Source organism: Mobula birostris, chromosome 5, assembly GCF_030028105.1.
Source record: "Mobula birostris isolate sMobBir1 chromosome 5, sMobBir1.hap1, whole genome shotgun sequence".
Taxonomy (NCBI): Eukaryota; Metazoa; Chordata; class Chondrichthyes; order Myliobatiformes; family Myliobatidae; genus Mobula; species Mobula birostris.
Genome location: NC_092374.1, coordinates 1,949,211 through 1,971,699, shown reverse-complemented (window position 1 = coordinate 1,971,699; position 22,489 = coordinate 1,949,211). Strand labels below are relative to the sequence as shown.

At 48.2% G+C, this 22,489-nt stretch overlaps 1 protein-coding gene across 1 annotated transcript in view; it reads left to right on the top strand.

The window, feature by feature from the left end:
• Window positions 1-19,849: 19,849 nt before the first annotated feature.
• Window positions 19,850-22,489, top strand: part of LOC140197491 (receptor-type tyrosine-protein phosphatase T-like) — a 156,475-nt gene continuing 153,835 nt past the window's right edge. Inside the window, exon 1 of the mRNA XM_072257472.1 lies at window positions 19,850-19,973. Within this exon, the coding sequence (XP_072113573.1) occupies window positions 19,898-19,973 (76 nt within the window). The 5' untranslated portion in view covers window positions 19,850-19,897. The remainder of the gene's footprint in view (window positions 19,974-22,489) is intronic.

Sequence of the window (22,489 nt, the reverse complement as noted above, 5' to 3'; positions counted from 1 at the left end):
GCCTGTCCCCCAGTGAGGCTCAGTGTGTGTGTGGGACTGTCCCCCCATGAGGGTCAGTGTGTGTGTGGGACCGTCTCCCAGTGAGGGTCAGTGTGTGTGTGGGACTGTCCCCCAGTGAGGGTCAGTGTGTGTGTGTGTGGGACTGTCCCTCAGTGAGGGTCAGTGTGTGTGTGGGACCATCCCTCAGTGAGGGTCAGTGTGTGTGTGGGACCGTCCCCCAGTGAGGGTCAGTGTGTGTGTGTGTGTGTGTGTGTGTGTGTGACACTGTCCCCCAGTGAGGGTCAGTGTGTGTGTGTGAGACTGTCCCCCAGTGAGGGTCAGTGTGTGTGTGGGACCATCCCTCAGTGAGGGACAGTGTGTGTGTGGGACTGTCCCCCAGTGAGGGTCAGTGTGTGTGTGGGACCTTCCCTCAGTGAGGGTCAGTGTGTGTGCGCGCGAATGTCCCCCAGTGAGGGTCAGTGTGTGTGTGTGTGTGTATGGCACTGTCCCCCAGTGAGGCTCAGTGTGTGTGTGGGACTGTCCCCCCATGAGGGTCAGGGTGTGTGTGGGACCGTCTCCCAGTGAGGGTCAGTGTGTGTGTGTGTGTGTGTGTGTGTGTGTGTGTGGGACTGTCCCCCAGTGAGGATCAGTGTGTGTGTGTGTGGGACTGTCCCCCAGTGAGGGTCAGTGTGTGTGTGGGACCATCCCTCAGTGAGGGTCAGTGTGTGTGTGGGACCGTCCCCCAGTGAGGGTCAGTGTGTGTGTGTGTGTGTGTGTGTGTGTGTGTGTGGGACTGTCCCCCAGTGAGGGTCAGTGTGTGTGTGTGGGACTGTCCCCCAGTGAGGGTCAGTGTGTGTGTGTGTGGGACTGTCCCCCAGTGAGGGTCAGTGTGTGTGTGGGACCATCCCTCAGTGAGGGTCAGTGTGTGTGTGGGACCGTCCCCCAGGGAGGGTCAGTGTGTGTGTGTGTGTGTGTGTGTGTGTGTGTGGGGCACTGTCCCCCAGTGAGGGTCAGTGTGTGTGTGTGAGACTGTCCCCCAGTGAGGGTCAGTATGTGTGTGGGACCGTCCCCCAGTGAGGGTCAGTGTCTGTGTGTGTGTGTGTGTGTGTGTGTGTGTGTGTGTGCGTGCGTGTGACCGTCCCCCAGTGAGGGTCAGTGTGTGTGTGTGTGTGTGTGGCACTGTCCCCCAGTGAGGGTCAGTGTGTGTGTGTGTGAGACTGTCCCCCAGTGAGGGTCAGTGTGTGTGTGTGGGACTGTCCCCCAGTGAGGGTCAGTGTGTGTGTGTGGGACCGTCTCCCAGTGAGGGTCAATGTGTGTGTGTGGGACCGTCCCTCAGTGAGGGTCAGTGTGTGTGTGTGCGCGAATGTCCCCCAGTAAGGGTCAGTGTGTGTGCGTGTGTGTATGGCACTGTCCCCCAGTGAGAGTCAGTGTGTGTGCGCGCGAATGTCCCCCAGTGAGGGTCAGTGTGTGTGTGGGACTGTCCCCAGTGAGGGTCAGTGTGTGTGTGGGACCATCCCTCAGTGAGGGTCAGTGTGTGTGTGTGTGTGTGTGTGTGTGTGGGACCGTCCCCCAGTGAGGGTCAGTGTCTGTGTGTGTGTGTGTGTGTGTGTGTGTGTGTGTGTGCGTGCGTGTGACCGTCCCCCAGTGAGGGTCAGTGTGTGTGTGTGTGTGTGGCACTGTCCCCCAGTGAGGGTCAGTGTGTGTGTGTGTGAGACTGTCCCCCAGTGAGGGTCAGTGTGTGTGTGTGGGACTGTCCCCCAGTGAGGGTCAGTGTGTGTGTGTGGGACCGTCTCCCAGTGAGGGTCAATGTGTGTGTGTGGGACCGTCCCTCAGTGAGGGTCAGTGTGTGTGTGTGCGCGAATGTCCCCCAGTGAGGGTCAGTGTGTGTGCGTGTGTGTATGGCACTGTCCCCCAGTGAGAGTCAGTGTGTGTGCGCGCGAATGTCCCCCAGTGAGGGTAAGTGTGTGTGTGGGACTGTCCCCAGTGAGGGTCAGTGTGTGTGTGGGACCGTCCCCCAATGAGGGTCAGTGTGTATGTGGGACTGTCCCCAAGTGAGGGTCAGTGTGTGTGCGCGCGAATGTCCCCCAGTGAGGGTCAGTGTGTGTGTGGGACCGTCCCCCAGTGAGGGTCAGTGTGTGTGTGTGTGTGTGTGTGTGTGTGTGTGTGACCGTCCCCCAGTGAGGGTAAGTGTGTGTCTGTGTGTGTGTGGGACAGTCCCCCAGTGAGGGTCAGTGTGTGTGTGGGACTGTCCCCCAGTGAGGGTCAGTGTGTGTGTGCGAATGTCCCCCAGTGAGGGTCAGTGTGTGTGTGGGACTGTCCCCCAGTGAGGGTCAGTGTGCGTGTGTGGGACCGTCCCCCAGTGAGGGTCAATGTGTGTGTGTGGGACCGTCCCTCAGTGAGGGTCAGTGTGTGTGTGTGTGGGACCGTCCCTCAGTGAGGGTCAGTGTGTGTGTGTGTGGGACCGTCCCTCAGTGAGGGTCAGTGTGTGTGTGTGTGTGGGACTGTCCCCCAGTGAGGGTCAGTGTGTGTGTGTGGGACTGTCCCCCAGTGAGGGTCAGCGTGTGTGTGTGTGTGTGTGTGTGTGTGTGTGTGTGTGTATGGGCCTGTCCCCCAGTGAGGGTCTGTGTGTGTGTGGAACTGTCCCCCTGTGCGGGTCAGTGTGTGTATGGGACTGTCCCCCAGTGAGGGTCAGTGTGTGTGTGTGTGTGTGTGTGTGTGTGTGGGACCATCCCCCAGTGAAGGTCAGTGTGTGTGTGTGTGTGTGTGTGTGTGTGTGTGTGTGCGGCACTGTCCCCCAGTGAGGGTCAGTGTGTGTGTGGGACTGTCCCCCAGTGAGGGTCTGTGTGTGTGTGGAACTGTCCCCCTGTGAGGGTCAGTGTGTGTATGGGACTGTCCCCCAGTGAGGGTCTGTGTGTGTGTGTGTGTGTGTGTTTGTGTGTGTGTGTGTGTGGGACCATCCCCCAGTGAGGGTCAGTGTGTGTGTGGGACTGTCCCTCAGTGAGGGTCAGTGTGTGTGTGCGAATGTCCCCCAGTGAGGGTCAGTGTGTGTCTGTGGGACTGTCCCACAGTGAGGGTCAGTGTGTGTCTGTGGGACCGTCCCCCAGTGAGGGTCAGTGTCTGTGTGTGTGACTGTCCCCCAGTGAGGGTCAGTGTGTGTGTGTGGGACTGTCCCCCAGTGAGGGTCAGTGTGTGTGTGGGACCTTCCCCCAGTGAGGGTTAGTGTGTGCGTGCGAATGTCCCCCATCCCCCAGTGAGGGTCAGTGTGTGTGTGTGTGGGACCGTCCCCCAGTGAGGGTCAGTGTGTGTGTGTGTGTGTGTGCGTGACCGTCCCCCAGTGAGGGTCAGTGTGTGTGTGTGTGTGTGGGACCGTCCCCCAGTGCGGGTCAGTGTGTGTGTGTGTGGGACCGTCCCCCAGTGTGGGTCAGTGTGTGTGTGTGGGACTGTCCCCCAGTGAGGGTCAGTGTGTGTGTGTGGGACCGTCTCCCAGTGAGGGTCAATGTGTGTGTGTGGGACCGTCCCTCAGTGAAGGTCAGTGTGTGTGTGTGTGGGACTGTTCCCCAGTGAGGGTCAGTGTGTGTGTGTGGGACCGTCCCCCAGTGAGGGTCAGTGTGTGTGGGACCTTCCCCCAGTGAGGGTCAGTGTGTGTGTGGCACTGTCCCCCAGTGAGGGTCAGTGTGTGTGTGTGGGACTGTCCCCCAGTGAGGGTCAGTGTGTGTGTGGGGGGACCGTCCCCCAGTGAGGGTCAGTGTGTGTGTGGGACTGTCCCCCAGTGAGGGTCAGTGTGTGTGTGTGTGTGTGTGCGTGACCGTCCCCCAGTGAGGGTCAGTGTGTGTGTGTGTGTGTGGGACCGTCCCCCAGTGCGGGTCAGTGTGTGTGTGTGTGGGACCGTCCCCCAGTGTGGGTCAGTGTGTGTGTGTGGGACTGTCCCCCAGTGAGGGTCAGTGTGTGTGTGTGGGACTGTCCCCCAGTGAGGGTCAGTGTGTGTGTGGGACCGTCCCCCAGTGAGGGTCAGTGTGTGTGTGGGACCGTCCCCCAGTGAGGGTCAGTGTGTTTGTGTGGGACCGTCCCCCAGTGAGGGTCAGTGTGTGTGTCTGGGACTGTATCCTAGTAACGGTCAGTGTGTGCGGTTGGGTCTGTGGCCTAGTTAAGGTAAGTGTGTGTGGCCTGCAGGATCTGGACCATTGCCTCGCCCTTTCCTACTCTCTCGAGAAGGGGAGGGTGTACGCAGACAGCTGATGGAGTTACTGGCAGAGGACGGATCCTCCGTGACAGACTCTGTGAGACTGTTGCGGACGTCCATTCCTTTTCTGAGGGTCTATTCTTGCCGGACCTGTGCGGTGAGGACGCAGGAAAGGCTCTGTGGGAGGACTTGCTGAGGGTCAGCCCTGTGGATGGTGATCGTCTCGGTGCACTGCTATCTTTCGAGGAGCTCACCAGTGCCCTCAACAGCTACAGAGAGGCAAGTCCCCGGGACTAGATGGGTTAACGGTGGAGGCCATTTCTGTGCCTCCTCCCTAGGAGGTTAACGGGTTCGGTTCTCCGTGAACCGGACATGGAGCTCATCCTGTTGACTTAAGCCGACGATATTCTCCTTATGGTGACCGAGCTGGTTGACTCGCAGGGGATGCGAGACTGCGAGCAGGTCTACTCAGCTGCGTCCTGCAAGGGTCACCCAGGAGAAGAGCGTGGGCCTCCTGGTGGGTCAGTGGCAGGTGATCCCCTTATCAGAGGGATGAGGCCATTTACGAGGAGCACCACACACCTCCTCCTCTTGGGGTCTACCTGAGCTCGACAGAGGAGACTTGGCCGACGAACTGGCGGGAGTTAGAGACGAAGATTCCCGCCCGGCTGGGGTGTTGGTCGGGCCTCCTCCATGCGATCTCGTACCGGGGAGGGCTTGAATCGTCAATCAGCTGGTCACCTCCATGGTGTGGTACCGGCTGCTGCATTGGTCCCACCCACAGCCTTCGTGTCCAGGACCCAGAAACATAGAAAACTTACAGCACAATACAGGCCCTTCCGCCCATAAAGCTGTGCCGAACATGTCCTTACCTTAGAAATTACCTAGGGTTACCCATAGCCCTCTATTTACTAAGCTCCAAGTACCTGTCCAGGAGTCTCTTAAAAGACCCTATCATATCCGCCCCCACCACTGTCACTGCCAGCCCATTCCACACACTCACCACTCTCTGCATAAAAAACTTAATTCTGACATCTCCTCTGTACCTGCTTCCAAGCACCTTAAAACTGTGCCGTCTTGTGTTAGCCATTTCAGCCCTGGGGAAAAAACCTTTGACTAACCACACGATCAATGCCTCTCATCATCTTATACACCTCTATCAGGTCACCTCTCATCTTCCGTTGTTCCAGGGAAAAAAGGCCAAGTTCACTCATCCTATTCCCATAAGGTATGCTCCCCAATCCAGGCAACGTCCTTGTAAATCTCCTCTGCACCCTTTCTATGGTTTCCACATCCTTCCTGCAGTGAGGCCACCAGAACTGAACACAGTACTCCAAGTGGGGTCTGACCAGGGTCCTATATAGCTGCAACATTACCTCTTGGCTCTTAAACTCAATCCCACGATTGATGAAGGCCAATGCACAGTATGCTTTCTTAACCATAGAGTCAATCTGCACAGCAGCTTTGAGTGTCCTACGGACTTGGACCCCAAGATCCCTCTGATCCTCCACACTGTCAAGAGTCTTACCATTAATACTATATTTTGCCATCATATTTGACCTACCAAAATGAACCACCTCACACTTATCTGGGTTGAACTCCATCTGCCACTCCTCAGCCTATTTTTGCATCCTATCAGTGTCCCACTGTAACCTCTGACAGCCCTCCACACTATCCACAACACACCCAACCTTTGTGTCTTCAGCAAATTTACTAACCCATCCCATCACTTCTTCATCCAGGTCATCTATAAAAGTCACGAATAGGAGTCCCAGAACAGATCCCTGAGGCACACCACTGGTCACTGACCTCCATGCAGAATATGACCCATCTACAACCACTTTGCCTTCTGTGGGCAAGCCAGTTCTAGATCCACAAAGCAATGTCCCCTTGGATCCCATGCCTCCTTACTTTCTCAATAAGCCTTGCATGGGGTACCTTATCAAATGCCTTGCTGAAATCCATGTACACTACATCTACTGCTCTACATTCATCAATGTGTTTAGTCACATCCTCACAAAATTCAATCAGGTTTGTAAGGCACGACCTGCCTTTGACAAAGCCATGCTGACTATTCCTAATCATATTATGCCTCTCAGGATCTTCTCCATCAGCTTACCAACCACTGAAGTAAGACTCACTGGTCTATAATTTCCTGGGCTACCTCTACTCCCTTTCTTGAATAAGGGAACAACATCCGCAACCCTCCAATCCTCCGGAACCTCTCCCGTCCTCATTGATGATGCAAAGATCATTGACAGAGGCTCTCCTTTTATTCTTGACTAGAATTACAACAGGCTTTGTACACCACAGTTCCTGTACCTTACTACCCTTTCTCTGTCTCATTGGAACGCACCTATGCAGGACCCCACGCAAATATCCCCTGAACATTTCCCACATTCTTCCATACATTTCCCTGAGAAAGTCTGTTCCCAATTTATGCTTCCAAGTTTCTGCCTGATAGCCTCATGTTTCCCCTTACTCCAATTAAATGCTTTCCTAACTTGTCTGTTCCTATTCCTCTCCAATGCTATGGTAAAGGAGACAGAGTTGTGATCACTATCTCCAAGATGCTCTCCCACTGAGAGACCTGACACCTGACCAGGTTCATTTCCCAATACCAAATCACTGGGAACCTGGGGTGAAGAGGTTGCATCAGACAGTCCCGAATAACAGATTCCTGAGCGGGTTCACTGACACCCTGTTTAGCTGTCCATTCTGTGGCCGCGAGGGGTCAGTGTACCACTCGTACACGGAGTGCGAGAGGTTGCAGCCGCTCTTTGAGTTTCTCAAGGGGCTGCTCCTGGGGTTCTGGCTGCACTTTGACCCCGCACTCCCCATCTACAGGCACCTGGGTGCCTGTAGGACGGGAGAGGTTCCGGAGGATTAGAGGGTTGCGGATGTTGTTCCCTTATTCAAGAAAGGGAGTAGAGGTAGCCCAGGAAATTATAGACCAGTGAGTCTTACTTCAGTGGTTGGTAAGCTGATGGAGAAGATCCTGAGAAGGGTGATCAGTTAACAAATTCCATGACACATGCCAGTGATAATAAACCTGATTCTGATTCTGATCCTAAGCTGTAACATTACCTCACGGCTCTTAAACTCAATCCCACGGTTGATGAATGCCAACACACCATATGCCTTCTTAACAACACTGACAACCTGTGCAGCAGTTTTGAGTGTCCTATGGACACAGACCCCAAGATGTCTCTGATCCTCCACAATGCCAAGAGATTTACCATTAATACTATATTCTGTCTTCAAATTTAACCTCCCAAAATGAGCCACTTTGTACTTATCTGGGTTCAACTCCATCCACCACTTCTCAACCTAGTTCTGCATCCTGTCAATGTCCGTTGTAACCTGATAATCCTCCAGACTATCTACAACACCCCCAACTTCAGTGCAAACTTACTAACCCACCCTTCTACGTACTTCCTCATCCAGGTCGTGAATAAAAATAACAAAGGGGAGAGGTCCTAGAGCAGATCCTTGAGGCACCACTGGCCACCGACCTCCATGAGAATACGAACCATCTACAACCACCCTTTGCCTTCTGTGGGCAAGCCAATTCCAGATCCACAGAGCAAGGTCTCCTTGGATCCCATGCCTCCTTACTTTCTGAAGGAGAACTGCATAGGGAAGCTTATCAAATGCCTTACTGAAATCCATATACACTATATCCACTGCATTTTCTTTGAGTTTGTAACAAAACACATTGATGAAGGTAGCTTCATCAATGTGTTTTGTTACATAATCAAAGAATTCAATCAGGCTCGCAAGGCACGACCTGCCCTTGACAAAGCCATGCTGACTATTCATATCAGATTTGGTCTCATAAATGCTCATAAACCCTGTCTCTCAGGATCTTCTCCAACAACTTTCCCATTACTGAAGTAAAACTCCCAGGTATGATGTTGTGGCCATCACAGAATGGTGGTTGAAGGATAGTTGTAGTTGGGAGCCGAATGTCCAAGGTTACGCATTGTATCGGAGGGATAAGAAGGTAGGCAGAGGGATGGGAAGGCAGGCTGAGGGATGATGTGGCTCTACTGGTAAAGAATGGCCTCAAATCAGTAGAAAGATCTGACATTGGATTGGAAGATGTTGGATCCTTATGGGTTAAGTTAAGAAACTGCAAGAGTAAAAGGACGTTCATTTCCTATTGGGTCAGGTGTCAGATCTCTTGGTGGGAAAGAATTCTGGAGGTGTGGATAGTGTGGAGGGTTGTCAGAGGTTACAGCAGGACATTGATGGGATGCAGAACTGGGCTGAGAAGTGGCAGATGGAGTTCAACCCAGATAAGTCTGAGGTAGTTCGTTTTGGTAGGTCAAATTTGAAGACAGAGTATAATATTAATGGTAAGACTCTTTCCAGTGTGGAGGATCACAGAGGTCTTGGGGTCTGTGCTTGGACATAGGGGATGTCCGGGGTAAGCTTTTCACACAGACTGGTGAGTGCGTGGAATGAGCTGCCAGTGACGGAGGTGTAGGCAGATACGGTAGGGTCTTTTAAGAGCCTCTTAGATAGGTACATGAAGCTTGAAAAATAGAGGGCTATGTGCTAGGGAAATTCAAGGCAGTCTCTAGAGTAGGTTAGATGGTCAGTACAACACTGTGGGCCAAATGGCCTACAATATGCTGTAGATTTTTATGTTCTTATAAGGTACGCCCTCCAATCCAGGCAACATCCTTGTAAATCTCTACACCCTCTCTATAGTATCCACATCCTTCCTGTAGTGAGGCAACCAGAACTGAACACAGTACTCCAAGTGGCGTGTGGCCAAGTGGTTAAGGCATTGGACTAGTGATCTGAAGGTCGTGAGTTCGAGCCTCAGCTGAGGCAGCATGTTGTGTCCTTGAGCAAGGCACTTAACCACATATTGCTCCTGCACGTTTATAGCCCAGTGGCGGCGATTGGTGCAGTATGGACAAGACAAGACAATCCAGGCAACATCCTTGTAAATCTCCTCTGCATCCTCTCTATAGTATCCACATCCTTCCTGTACAGGTTCATTTCCCAATATCAGATCAAGTACAGCCTCTCCTCTGGATGGCTTATCTACATATTGTAACCTTCCTGAACACACCTAACAAACTCCACCCCATCAAAACCCCTTGTGCTAAGCAGATGCCTATCAACATTAGGAAAATCAAAATCTCCCATCACAACAACCCTATTATTATTGCACCATTCCAGAATCTGCCTCCCTATCTGCTCCTCGATATCTCTGTTACTATTGTGGAGGGGGGTCTATAAAAAAAGACCAAGTAGTTATTGCCCTTTCCTGTTTCTGACTTCCTCTCACACTGACTCAGTAGACAATCCCACCATTTCTTCCTTTTCTGCAGCCGTGACACTATCTCTGATTAGCAATGCCACGCCCCACCTCTTTAGCCTCCCTCTCTGCTCTTTTTGAAACATCTAAAGCCCGGCACACTCTGCAGCCATTCCTGCCCGAGACATCCCGGATTCGGCAGCACAGCAGATACGGCAATTGCGCTCGTGAATATGCACGTGTCAGCTAATTATTTCATTGTGATGGTGTTTAACTCCATTCATTCATGCTTGTTGTGAAGGGAATCAGGAGTGCCCCTATTAATTGATTGAAGTGAGACAGAGGGAGATATTTATCATTGATGGTTTGTTTGGAAAGGAGAGAGAGACAGAGTTATTTACCACCGATGTGTTGCTTTTGAAAAGAGAGAGAGAGAGAGAGACAAAGATGAACGGTTGGACTGTCACTTTAAGGCATTGGAAGTAACTTTGGATTTGTAATGAGTTTGGAATTGTAGACAGCACCGAGCAGCTCGAAAGTTGCTATGGTGACCGAAGGCAGTGTTATTTAATGGACACTCGATGTTGTGATTTTCAGCAGGTTGTTGATATTTCTTCAAGGACTTGTTGCCTGCTTGTACATTTCTTCACAGACAAAGGAAGGAGAGACTCTTTGAATGACAGGTGATGTTCAGCCTGGTGAGATAAATAGGAGGTCAGATGATACAGACCTCAGACACATGATCTGGACACTGAATGAGCATTGTTGTGCCTGCAGAGAAAGTGGGTTTTGGAGGATCGATCAGGCAGATCGATCCAAATTGCTATTCCAACGGTGAAGAAGGGGTTGACTGGTGGGGAGTTGTCTATGTGTCCACCCTTGCCGGGGTGATAGCTCCACCACAGAAGACCGGTCCCCCTGGTTAAAGTCACAGTCAGTGACTTGTAAAGGATTTCGGAGGACGACGAGAAGATCGACGGTATCAGCTCACCTGAAGACTCAACTCTCTCTCCCTCTCTCTCCATCACTACTCAACTAAACACCACGAACTGAACTGAACTGAACTTTACTCAACATCGTAAGTCTGTATTTTACCCCTAGACTTAAAGAAGCTTGGTTTTCATACATATATATTTTCACGCTTACTGATTTACGTACATATATATATATATATTCATTGCTAACCTGTGTGATTTATTTACATTGACATTACTGTATTGCGTAGTTACTAATAAATATTAGTAGTTAATAGCAATACTGGACTCCAAAGTGGTTTCTATTTCTGCTGGTTTCTTTATCCCCGTCACGGGGTACGTGACAAAATTGGGGGCTTGTCCGTGATATGAACAAATTGGCCGGGAGGCTGGTTTGAACTGATTGGGGAAAAATCCCTTTTGAATTTGGACTGTTGATTTGGTTGTCTGGAACAACAGCAGAAATGGATCTTAGAGACTTTCTGAAATCACCAGACCTGGTGACTTTGAAGTTAGCTAAAAAGTATGAGTTGCGGGACATTGCTAAAGAATTGACAATTGAGGTAAAGAAGGGTGTGACGAAGGTAGAAATTCAAAGGAAAATAGTTGAATATTATATAGATAAGGGAACATTTGATGAGGAGGCGTTAGAGTTGTTCGTGGAAGGTGAACCTACTGAGGATGAGCTTCAGCTTCTGTTGGAAATAGTAAACAGGGAGCATGAACTGAAATTAAAACAGCTCAAGAGAGAGGCTAGAGAGGCAGAAAGAAAGAGACAGCTCAAGAGGGAGAAATGACAATGTGAAGATCACGTGGCAGAAAGGCAGAGACAGTTTAAAAGGGAGAGGTTGCAGCAAAGAGGTTTAGTGTCGGACGCTGATGATTTTTACAGCTCGGAAGGGCTTGTTTCGTGTGATGAATTTAAAAGTTGTGTTCCTGCTGAGGTAAGGGCGTACCCAGTGGCAGAGGATGCCCCCACCCTGAAGGGGTTTGATAAGAAAGCAGACGAAGAAGTTTTAACCTACGAGGTTGAGTTTACTCCAGAAAGGAGTTGGCCAGAGAATAGCTGGGAGGTTCGAGATGACCTTGAATTTGAAACTGGGATGAGGGATGACAGCCCAGAAGAGGCAGTTGTCCCGATTGCCTGTGTTCAGGTTGTTGAAGTACCTGTGAGTTCACAGGATTCTGAACCTTGTGTTGAGGCTCAGCTAAGGTCTGAGGTGTCTGACTTTGTTGGAAAGGAATGCAGTTTTAGTGTGTCAGATGATCTTGGTTCAGTGAATAAGAGGTTAACCTTGGTACCAGTGGAATGTGAGGATTCTCAGTCATTTGTAGTAGACCGTGTTTTAAAAGCTGGTGAGGTCAGTGTTGCTGGAAATAATGGGAAAAGTGCTGTTCCTGGGCTTTTGGATAAAGTGATGGAAAAGGTTGGATTAGTTGTGCGACCTTTGACCCTGCTTGCAGGACAAAGGCCTGCTGAGACAGGATGTGCTAGTTTGTTGGATTTTGTTTGGACATTTGGAAGTAAGTACCTGCAAGATCATGCTGTTATTCAGAGTGATGTTATGGAGAGGGAGAATAGTTGTTGTGGTTTTGGAGTGGAAGTTGCTATGGATACAAGTCATAGTCATAGTCATACTTTACTGATCCCAGGGGGAAATTGGTTTTCGTTACAGTTGCACCATAAATAATAAATAGTAATAGAACCATAAATAGTTAAATAGTAATATGTAAATTATGAAATAAGTCCAGGACCAGTCTATCGGCACAGAGTGTCTGACTCCCCAAGGGAGGAGTTGTAAAGTTTGATGGCCACAGGCAGGAATGACCTCCTATGACGCTCAGTGCTGCATCTTGGAGGAATGAGTCTCTGGCTGAATGTACTCCTGTGCCCACCCAGTACATTATGTAGTGGATGAGAGACATTGTCCAAGACAGCATCCTCTTTTCAGACACCACCGCGAGAGAGTCCAGTTCCATCCCCACAACATCACCGGCCTTTCGAATAAGTTTGTTGATTTTCTTGGTGTCTGCCACCCTCAGCCTGCTGCCCCAGCACACAACAGCAAACATGATAGCACTGGCCACCACAGGCTCGTAGAACATCCTCAGCATCGTCCGGCAGATGTTAAAGGACCTCAGTCTCCTCAGGAAATAGAGACGGCTCTGACCCTTCTTGTAGACAGCATCAGTGTTCTTTGACCAGTCCAGTTTATTGTCAATTCGTATCCCCAGGTATTTGTAATCCTCCACCATGTCCACACTGACCCACTGGATGGAAACAGGGGTCACCGGTACCTTAGCTCTCCTCAGGTCTACCACCAGCTCCTTAGTCTTTTTCACATTAAGCTGCAGATAATTCTGCTCACACCATGTGACAAAGTTTCCTACCGTAGCCCTGTACTCGACCTCATCTCCCTTGCTGATGCATCCAACTATGGCAGAATCATCAGAAAACTTCTGAAGATGACAAGACTCTGTGCAGTAGCTGAAGTCCGAGGTGTAAATGGTGAAGAGAAAGGGAGACAAGACAGTCCCCTGTGGAGCCCCAGTGCTTCTGATCACTCTGTCAGACACACAGTGTTGCAAGCACACGTACTGTGGTCTGCCAGTCAGGTAATCAAAAATCCATGACACCAGGGAATCATCCACCTGCATCGCTGTCAGCTTCTCCCCCAGCAGAGCAGGGTGGATGGTGTTGAACGCACTAGAGAAGTCAAAAAACATGACCCTCACAGTGCTGGATGGCTTGTCCAGTCGAAGTATAGGTCGTAGTCAGATGGGTAGTTCATTTGGTCTCTTTCATAATGTATACATGATTCTGATCAGCCTGATGATGGTACTGAGTTTAATAAACAATGGAGGCATGTTGACAGCTCTCCAAGATAAGAGTGTTTCAGCAATTCAGCTAGTGAGCAAAGTTGCTATTGAGACCTACAATAGGAAGACCAGAGGTTTAAATTATTATGATGTGTGACAGACTTTTCTACCTTCCAGATTTCAGCAGGACCTAGAGGGTAGTACAAGGGTAAAGTGTATAAGAAAGGCTTGTCTTTGTTGAGAAAGGAACGTATCGAGGAACAGAAGGGAGATTCTGGAATGGTGACTTTAAGGGAGATGGCTCTCACAGGAGAGGAGGTTCAGAGAGAGTCAGTAGGATGTTATCTTAAAGATGGGGTGTTGATGAGGGCGTGGAGACCAGCCACTGCGCCTGCAAGTCACATAGTGGTTCTGGAAAGTTACAGGGCTGAAATTTTAAACATGGCTTACAGTGTGCCTTTAGGTGGACGTCATTGTGTGAGAAGTGAGGAAAATCGGAACGAGGGGGTTCCCCTCTTCTTATTTATTGTTGGAGATTTGATTCAGAAGGCAGTGAAGGGTAACTTGTTGGAACCTGTGTTCAGTTACAGGCCAAAAGGACTTTTGACCCTACTCAAAGAGCTCTGGAAGGGATTTAGCAAGCTTTGTGACTTTGCTAAGGAAAGTTTACAAAATGGTCGAGTCAAAATAAGACACTTGTTTACTGGAATTGTAGTTGGGACAATTGTTGTAGAACAAAATGGAGTCGTGAAATCTGATAATGGAATGGAAAAACATGTTTGCCTACTGAATCTAGACTCACCAAGATGTCAGAATTCCATTGTTTTGAAAAATATTACTGATAAGGTCCACCAGTTGGATCCAAAACTGAAAAGACAAGTAAAAGGACTAATTGGTGTTTTGAAATGGTGGGCAGGTGCAATGCATCACGTCATTATGAATTCAGCCCAGCCTCTGAAATGGCATCTTCACAGAGTGAACTTTGAGGAAAGTAAAATGGTTGAACAAGGAATTAGAAGCAAGAAAGAACAAAGAAAGAGGATGGATGACTGTATTGATAGAGCGGGGAAGGCTAAATACCTTATTAAGATTGACTTGTTAAAAGGATACCGGGGTGTTCCTTTAACAGAGAGGGTTAAAGAGATATCAACATTTGTGACCCCATCTAAACTGTATGAATACAATGTTTTACATTTCAGGATGAAAAATCCTCTAGAAACGTTTCAAAGAATGATCAATTCTGTGATTGGAGGGTTAGGAAGCACAGGAGTTCATATCAATGACCTAGTGGTCTGGAGTGACACATGGGAAGAACATATTGCAGCTGTAGAAGAACGGTTTGACAGACTTTACAAGGCCAATCTTACTGTGAATTCGGCCATGCCACAGTCACGTAGCTGGGTTACGTGGTGGGCCAAGGCCGGCTGGCTCCTGTACAGGCCAAGGCTCAAGCAATTGCTGAAGTTCCTGTTCCAACTAGCAAGAAAGTTTTAAGAAGGGTTTTAGGAATGGTTGGGTACTATAGAAAATTATGTAAGAACTTTGCTGACATCACTCTCCCCCTAACAAAACTCCTGGGGAAGAGTGAAAGATTTGAATGGAGTGACCTTTGCCAGGAGGCATTTGAACGTCTGGAAACCATCCTGTGTTATCATCCTGTGCTCAAAGCACCTGATTTTTCAAAGCCATTTTCTATAACAACTGGTGTTAGCGACGAAGCTGCTGGGGCAGTACTGTTACAGAAGGGTGTGGATGATATTGAACTTCCAGTAGCTTATTTCTCAAAGAACTTTAATGTACACCAGAAAAGTTATTCAACTGTTGAAAAGGAATTACTAGCACTTATTTTGGCTTTACAACATTTTGAGTCCTATGATCAGAGACCTCAAAACCTTTCTGTTGCTTAGAGACCACCTGTGGTTTACATGGGTTATAATCCGTTGATGTTTCTAACTAAGATGAAGGATAAGAATAGAAGGTTGTTAAATTGGAGTCCGATATTGCAGGAAGGTGACTTAAAAATCAAACATGTAAAAAGTACTGATAACATCATAGCTGATTAGTTATCCAGATGTTAAGTTGGAAACTGTAACCATTTTTGCTTTGTCATCTGATGTTTTTTCCCTGTATTGCTTAAAACCCTGTGATGGACATTTTTTTAAAAATCGTCTTGGACAATTTTTTTTCCGAGGAAGGAGAGTGTGAGGGGATCCAGGAGTGCCCCTATTAACTGTTTGAACTGAGACAGAGAGAGACATTTATCATTGATGGTTTGTTTGGAAAGGAGAGAGAGACAGAGTTATTTACCACCAATGTGTTGCTTTTGAAAAGAGAGAGAGAGACGAAGATTAATGGTTGGACTGTCACTTTAAGGCATTGGAAGTAACTTTGGATTTGTAATGAGTTTGGAATTGTAGACAGCACCGAGCAGCTCGAAAGTTGCTATGGTGACCGAAGGCAGTGTTATTTAATAGACACCCGATGTTGTGATTTTCAGCAGGTTGTTGATATTTCTTCAAGGACTTGTTGCCTGCTTGTACATTTCTTCACAGACAAAGGAAGGAGAGACTCTTTGAATGACAGGTGATGTTCAGCCTGGTGAGATAAATAGGAGGTCAGGTGACACAGACCTCAGACACATGATCTGGACACTGAGCATTGTTGTGCTCGCAGAGAAAGTGGGTTTTGGAGGATCAATCAGGCGGATTGATCCAAATTGCTATTCCAACGGTGAAGAAGGGGTTGACTGGTGGGGAGTTGTCTATGTGTCCACCCTTGCCGGGGTGATAGCTCCACCACAGGAAAACCGGTCCCCCTGGTTAAAGTCACAGTCGGTGACTTGTAAAGGATTTCGGAGGACAACGAGAAGATCGACGGTATCAGCTCACCTGAAGACTCAACTCACTCTCTCTCTCTCTATCACTACTCAACTAAATACCACGAACTGAACTGAACTTTACTCAACATCGTAAGTCTGTATTTTACCCCTAGACTTAAAGAAGCTTGGTTTTCATACATATACTTCCACACTTACTGATTTACGTACTCATATATATATTCATTGCTAACCTGTGTGATTTATTTACATTGATATTACTGTATTGCATAATTACTAATAAATATTAGTAGTTAATAGCAATACTGGACTCCAAAGTATTTTCTATTTCTGCTGGTTTCCTAATCCCCGTCACGGAGTACGTGACATTGTTGAGACTTGGACACAGCACAGCAACGCTTCACTGCCTGTTTGCATTCAGCCTTGCCTGAGAAATTGGAGTGTCGAGTCAACTGACTGAAGACTGGAAGTATTGGTCTAATATTTAGTTGTTCTTTTCAGCCCCAATGTAGGCTTCATTTTCCATTTGAGAGTTTTAGTTAACGGCCCTGTTTGGCCTAGTGTTTATTGTTTTCTTTTCCCTTTAACACTTTTCGCATGAAAGTCTGTGAACTATCGACCCTCTTCAGTCTCTCTCACTCCGTACTTGGGTCATATCTGAACTGGGTGACACCAAATCTCTGTAATGGGGACAATGTCGCAGTTCCACGTATTGCTCCAAACTCTAAGTTCATCGGCCTTATTTATGACACTCCTTGCATTAAAATAGACACATCTCAAACCATCAGGCTGAGTGCATCTTTGCTCTATCATCCGTCTATCCTTCCTCACAAACTCCCTACAAACTGTCTCTACTTGTGCACGTCTGCACTGTACCACGGGAAACCAAGACCAAATCAGCAATCATGAAAGGTAAAACCTACCCTTCTTTCCTGTTTCTTTGGCCTCAGTCGAAGCCTCTTGAGTCAAAGCCTCTAAGTTCCCACTCTGACTCTAGCCCCCACTACAATAATGGCAGCTCCGCTAGACCCTGTCTCTCTTTTACAGTTTAAAAAATAAGAAAAAAAGTATGCAAGGGGAAAGAACTCACCACGTGCTCCAGTGAAGCTGTGTTTTTGTGGCACCACCCGTCAATGAGGGTCACTGGTCACTGTGGTACAGTCCCACTCTCACTGACCCATTGTTGTACAGACAAAAATGACATCCCTTGCATTCTTGTTATTTTATTTTCTGGAGAGGAGCTGAAGGGTCAGCCCCAGATAGGAGCTTGGCCTCATGGTATGCTGCCCTGTAAATCCCGTGTTGGCAGGACGTTTGTCCAGCTGCTGCTCCTGAACCGCAGGAATGGCGATTGGCCTCCGTACGGGGCATTTCCGACGGCTGGTGAACAGCAACTTTAGGAAGCTGGTCACACTGCCGGCAGTGACTGCACTCTTTGAACAACTGTGGTTACCACCCGGAGGGGCAGAAGGGGTGGAAAGGATGTGGGGGAGCCCCCGAGACTGTCCCCTCAACATACCGCTTTGGGTCATGTTGGGGTGGGAGAATGGCCCTCAGACAGACACATCACAGCTTTCCCCCTGAAGGAAGAAAAGGGAAGACAGGCAGAGTGATAGGGTTTTGGTATTGAATTGTAATCATGCTCTTCGGTGGCTGTTCACCAGATTTACAAATAACACATGGCCTTGCAAGGAGCCAGGGTCAGGGATATGTTGGCCGGCTGCAGGACAGTCTAGAGGGGCCCGGATCAGCTGGTGACTATGTTAGTACGAAGACGTGGGTAGAAAATGGGATGAGGTAGATGTGAACTTAAGGAGTTGGAAGCTAAACTAAAAGCAGGGCCCAGAAGGTTGTATATTAGGATTACTTGCCGTGCTACAGCAGGGAGGGATTTAGTTTCTTGAGTACCTGTTCCGGGGATGGTGAGACCTGTACAAGCAGGATGGGTTGCACCTGCTCAAGACCAGAGCCATTCCCCGATGCTGGTTGGGAAAATTTAAAGGGGAATGGCAGCGGGATGGGGACAGAGCAAGAATTCCGAGGAGGAAACAAAGATAGAGACAATGACGGAACTAAAATCAAGAAGGTTGGAGGGCGAGTGAGATCATGGGCGAGAGGCAAACTTTATAATAATGCTAAACTGACAGAATATTAAAGGAGCAAACTCAGAGGCATTCTGTCTTAGAGAGTCACAATCAGACTGATTTCTGTGATTTGGAATTGTGGAATTAAATATCAACATAAGAGACTGGAGAACTGGAATAAAGAGCTGCAGGAATTCATGAAGCATCTTTTGACAGGTGACGTTTCGAATCAAGACCCTTCATCAAACTGGCTCCAAGTCTGGAGTGGAAATAAAACTTCCCCAATAGGAATGCGAAGAGATCTCATGGAAACTTACAAAATTCTATAGGAACGGGCAGACTGGATGCAAGAAAATGTTTTTGTGGGCTGGGGAATTCAGAGCAGAGATCCCACTGTAAGGATAGGGGGTAAAACACGTGGGATTGAGATGAGGGAAGATTGCTTCCCCAAGGAAAGTGGTGAACTTGTAGAATTCTTCATCACAAACAGAAGTTGAAGCTGGACGGATGAAGGAATGAGGAAAGAAGCTGGAACAACATTGAATGGAGGAACAGTCTCCTCTACTACTTTCCCGAGATCTCACCCAGACGCTGTGTGGAACCTGGAACTCACAGGCTGAAGGGGTGGCAGAGGAGGACAGACTTACTAAAATGACAACCTGAGTACCGTACCTAGACAAACTCTGGTTCAGTTGCTGGCAAATAGGATTTGTACAGTTGAGTATTTAGTTTAGATTAGATTAGATTCAACTTTATTGTCATTGTGCCGAGTATAGATACAAAACCAATGAAATTCAATTAGCATCTGACCAGAAATGCAAAGAATAGTGTTATTTACAAAATAACTGCAATAAAAAGTAAGTGCTGCAGCACACAAATATAAAAGTACTGAGACAGTACAATATGGGTGCAATACTGCTTAGTGCTGTGATGTGAGGTTCAGCAGGGTCACAGCCTCAGGGAAGAAGCTCTTCCTGTGCCTGCTGGTGCGGGAGCGGAGGCTCCTGTAGCGCCTAATGGATGGGAGGAGAGTAAAAAGTCCATGGTTAGGGTGAGATGCATCCCTGATAATGCTTTTCGCCCTGCCCAGGCAGCGTTTATGGTAGATGTTCTCAGTGGTGGGCAATTGGGTGCTGATAATCTGCTGGGCAGTTTTCACCACACGCTGGAGTACTTTGTGGACCGATACGGGACAATTGCCATACCACACTGAGATGCAGTTGGTGAGTATGCTATCAATGGTACAGAGGTAAAAGTCCGTCAGTATCCTGGGACAGAGGTGAGCTTTCCTCATGCTCCGCAGGAAATAAAGGCACTGTTGCGCCTTTTTGATCAGGATGGAGGAGTTCAGAGACCAGGTGAGATCCTCGGAAATGTGGACACCAAGGAATTTGAAGCTTGATACACGCTCCACTACAGCTCCGTTGATGAAGGTGGAGACGTGAGTGTGACTCCTAGCATGCCTGAAGTCCACAATGATCTCCTTGGTCTTCTGGGTGTTAAGGGCCAGGTTGACATCAGCCTGGATGTTGAGCGAAAGGGCCAGTCTCTCCAGCTCAGGGAGCTGCCACCAGTCTTCACGTGATATCACTGGGTATGGCATTGCTGCTGGTGTGATTGTCTTGGAACAGTTAATGTTTCCTTGGTGGGTTGTTCTTTCTCACTTCCTGCCTGTTCAGTGCTGGTACGTGTGAGGTTTCGTGTAGCCACGGTGATCGGACTGACTCAGTGCCAGGGCCTCTTCACATGGAGTCTGTCAGCAGCACCATCCTGACATTGTTGGTGACGAGCACAATCCTACATGTGGGCTCCCCAAGGCGGGGTAAGTTCCTCTGTGTAATCCCATGGCTATTGGACAGGGCCCAGGATGAGGTGGCAGGTCCCAGTTTGCGAATTCAGCCGTTTTTACTGAGGCCCAGAGTATTCTCAGAATAGGAGGCTGTTCAGCCCTTTCACCAGTCTCCCCGGCCCCTTCTCCTGACGATGAATCCAATCTAGATGTTAATGATAACTCCTCGTGCCACATAATGTGCTGAGATGAAATGAGTGTGCAGCAGGAGGGATGGCGTTTGGCAGGGAGAGCTTTAGATATCTGAGAACTGGAACATCAGGAGCCGGGAGACCTGTACGACTTGAATGGGGTCACCTCAGCAGGACTGGGATCGGTATCTTTACAGGGTGTGTAGCTGTGCTGGGATCAATTCCTTTACAGGGGTGGGTAGGTTTGCTGGTGTAATTGCAGAGAGTTTGAAGTCGCTCCACAATGGATGAAACCTGTCAGGCAAAGCGGGAAGGAGAAGTTAGAAATTAAAACAGAAATAAAGGAATTAAAGAACTGAAAAATGTAAAAATAATAGATTAGATGTGTTGTGTTTGCATTTAAGGTAACTCACTAATTTCACAATAGGGGTGAATGAGTACAATGTAGTTGCTACTGGCGAAACGTGGCTACAGGGTGCGCAAAGCTGCAATCTAAATGTTCCAGCTGTTAGGCATTTAGAAAGGAGCGGCCAAAAGAGGGTGAGACGGAATTATAATCGGGGTGAGACGGAATTATAATCGGGGTGAGAGGGAATTATAGTCGGGGTGAGACGGAATTATAATTGGGGTGAGAGGGAATTATAATTGGGGTGTGATGGAATAATAATTAGGGTGAGACGGAATTATAATTAGGGTGAGACGGAATTATAATCCGGGTGAGAGGGAATTATAATTGGGGTGTGATGGAATAATAATTAGGGCAAAATGGAATTATAATCTGGGTGAGAAAGGATCTTGGCTTGACAGATCATGATGTAGAATTCAAATCGACTGTATCTGTGTCGAGCAAAGAAATAGAAAAGGGCAGAAAATCTTGGTTGCCGTTCTTCATGGGTCTTCAAATAGTTGTTGTGATATTTAGCATGGCATAAAGCAGGGAACTCGATAGGTGTGTGACTGGGCTGATGAGGTCGTCAGGGAGTCTTCGCTCCACAAAGACGAGAGAAACGTGAGCAAAGATGGAGGGTCAATCGTGGTATACACAATGATTTACTGATCCGTACGTCCAGGAGTGAACAAGGGAGAGCACAATGTGATGGAATGTGTTATTCAAAGCTCCATGCGTGGTCAGTATCTTAAACCTAAACAGACAAATACTGAAGTACGAGAGGATATTTGATTGCCGTAGTTTGGGAGAACACATTGAAAGGGACGCAGTCAACTGAATTGAAGGTACTTTGAGCATTCAATAATAGCATTTAGCATTTTAAAGTATAATACAGATGCTGCAAGAGATACATACTCCTTTCAAACCCAACAGAAACAACTACTAATCTGTGGCTGTCTAGAGAAATAAAAGATAATCTTAAATTACAGGAAGAGACTTGTGAAGTTGCCCAAAATAGCAGTAGACTCGAGTGTCGGGAGCGTTGTAGAACTCATCAAAGGAGAATCTTGAAATTGATTAAAAAATGCAAGATAAAAATGAGTGACAGCAACCCGATGAAAACATGAAAATAGGTAGTAAGAACTGGGACTGGGGTTATGGAGAGAATATTGAAGGGACCGGGGATATGGCGAGACCATAAGACATAGGAACAGAAATTAGGCTATCTGGCCCATCGTGTCTGCTGTGCCATTCATGGCTGATTCTTTTAATTCTCCTCCTCAACCCTATTTCCCAGCCTTCTCCCCTTAACCTTTAATTCAATATCCAATCAAGAACTTATCAATTTCTGCCTTAAATACACCCAGTGACTTATGGAGAGAATGGTGAAGGGATTGGGGTTATGGAGAGAATGGTGAAGAGTCTGGGGTTATGGAGAGAATGGTGAAGAGTCTGGGGTTATGGAGAGAATGGTGAAGGGTCTGGGGTTATGGAGAGAATGGTGAAGGGTCTGGGGTGATGGAGAGAACGGTGAAGAGTCTGGGGTTATGGAGAGAACGGTGAAGGGATTGGGGTAATAGAGAGAATGGTGAAGGGACTGGGGTTCTGGAGAGAATGGTGAAGAGTCTGGGGTTATGGAGAGAATGGTGAAGGGATTGGGGTTATGGAGAGAATGGTGAAGGGACTGGGGTGATGGAGAGAATGGTGAAGAGTCTGGGGTGATGGAGAGAATGGTGAAGGGTCTGGGGTTATGGAGAGAATGGTGAAGAATCTGGGGTTATGGAGAGGACGGTGAAGGGTCTGGGGTTATGGAGAGAACGGTGAAGGGTCTGGGGTTATGGAGAGAACGGTGAAGGGTCTGGGGTGATGGAGAGAATGGTGAAGGGTCTGGGGTGATGGAGAGAATGGTGAAGAATCTGGGGTTATGGGGAGAATGGTGAAGGGACTGGGGTTATGGAGAGAATGGTGAA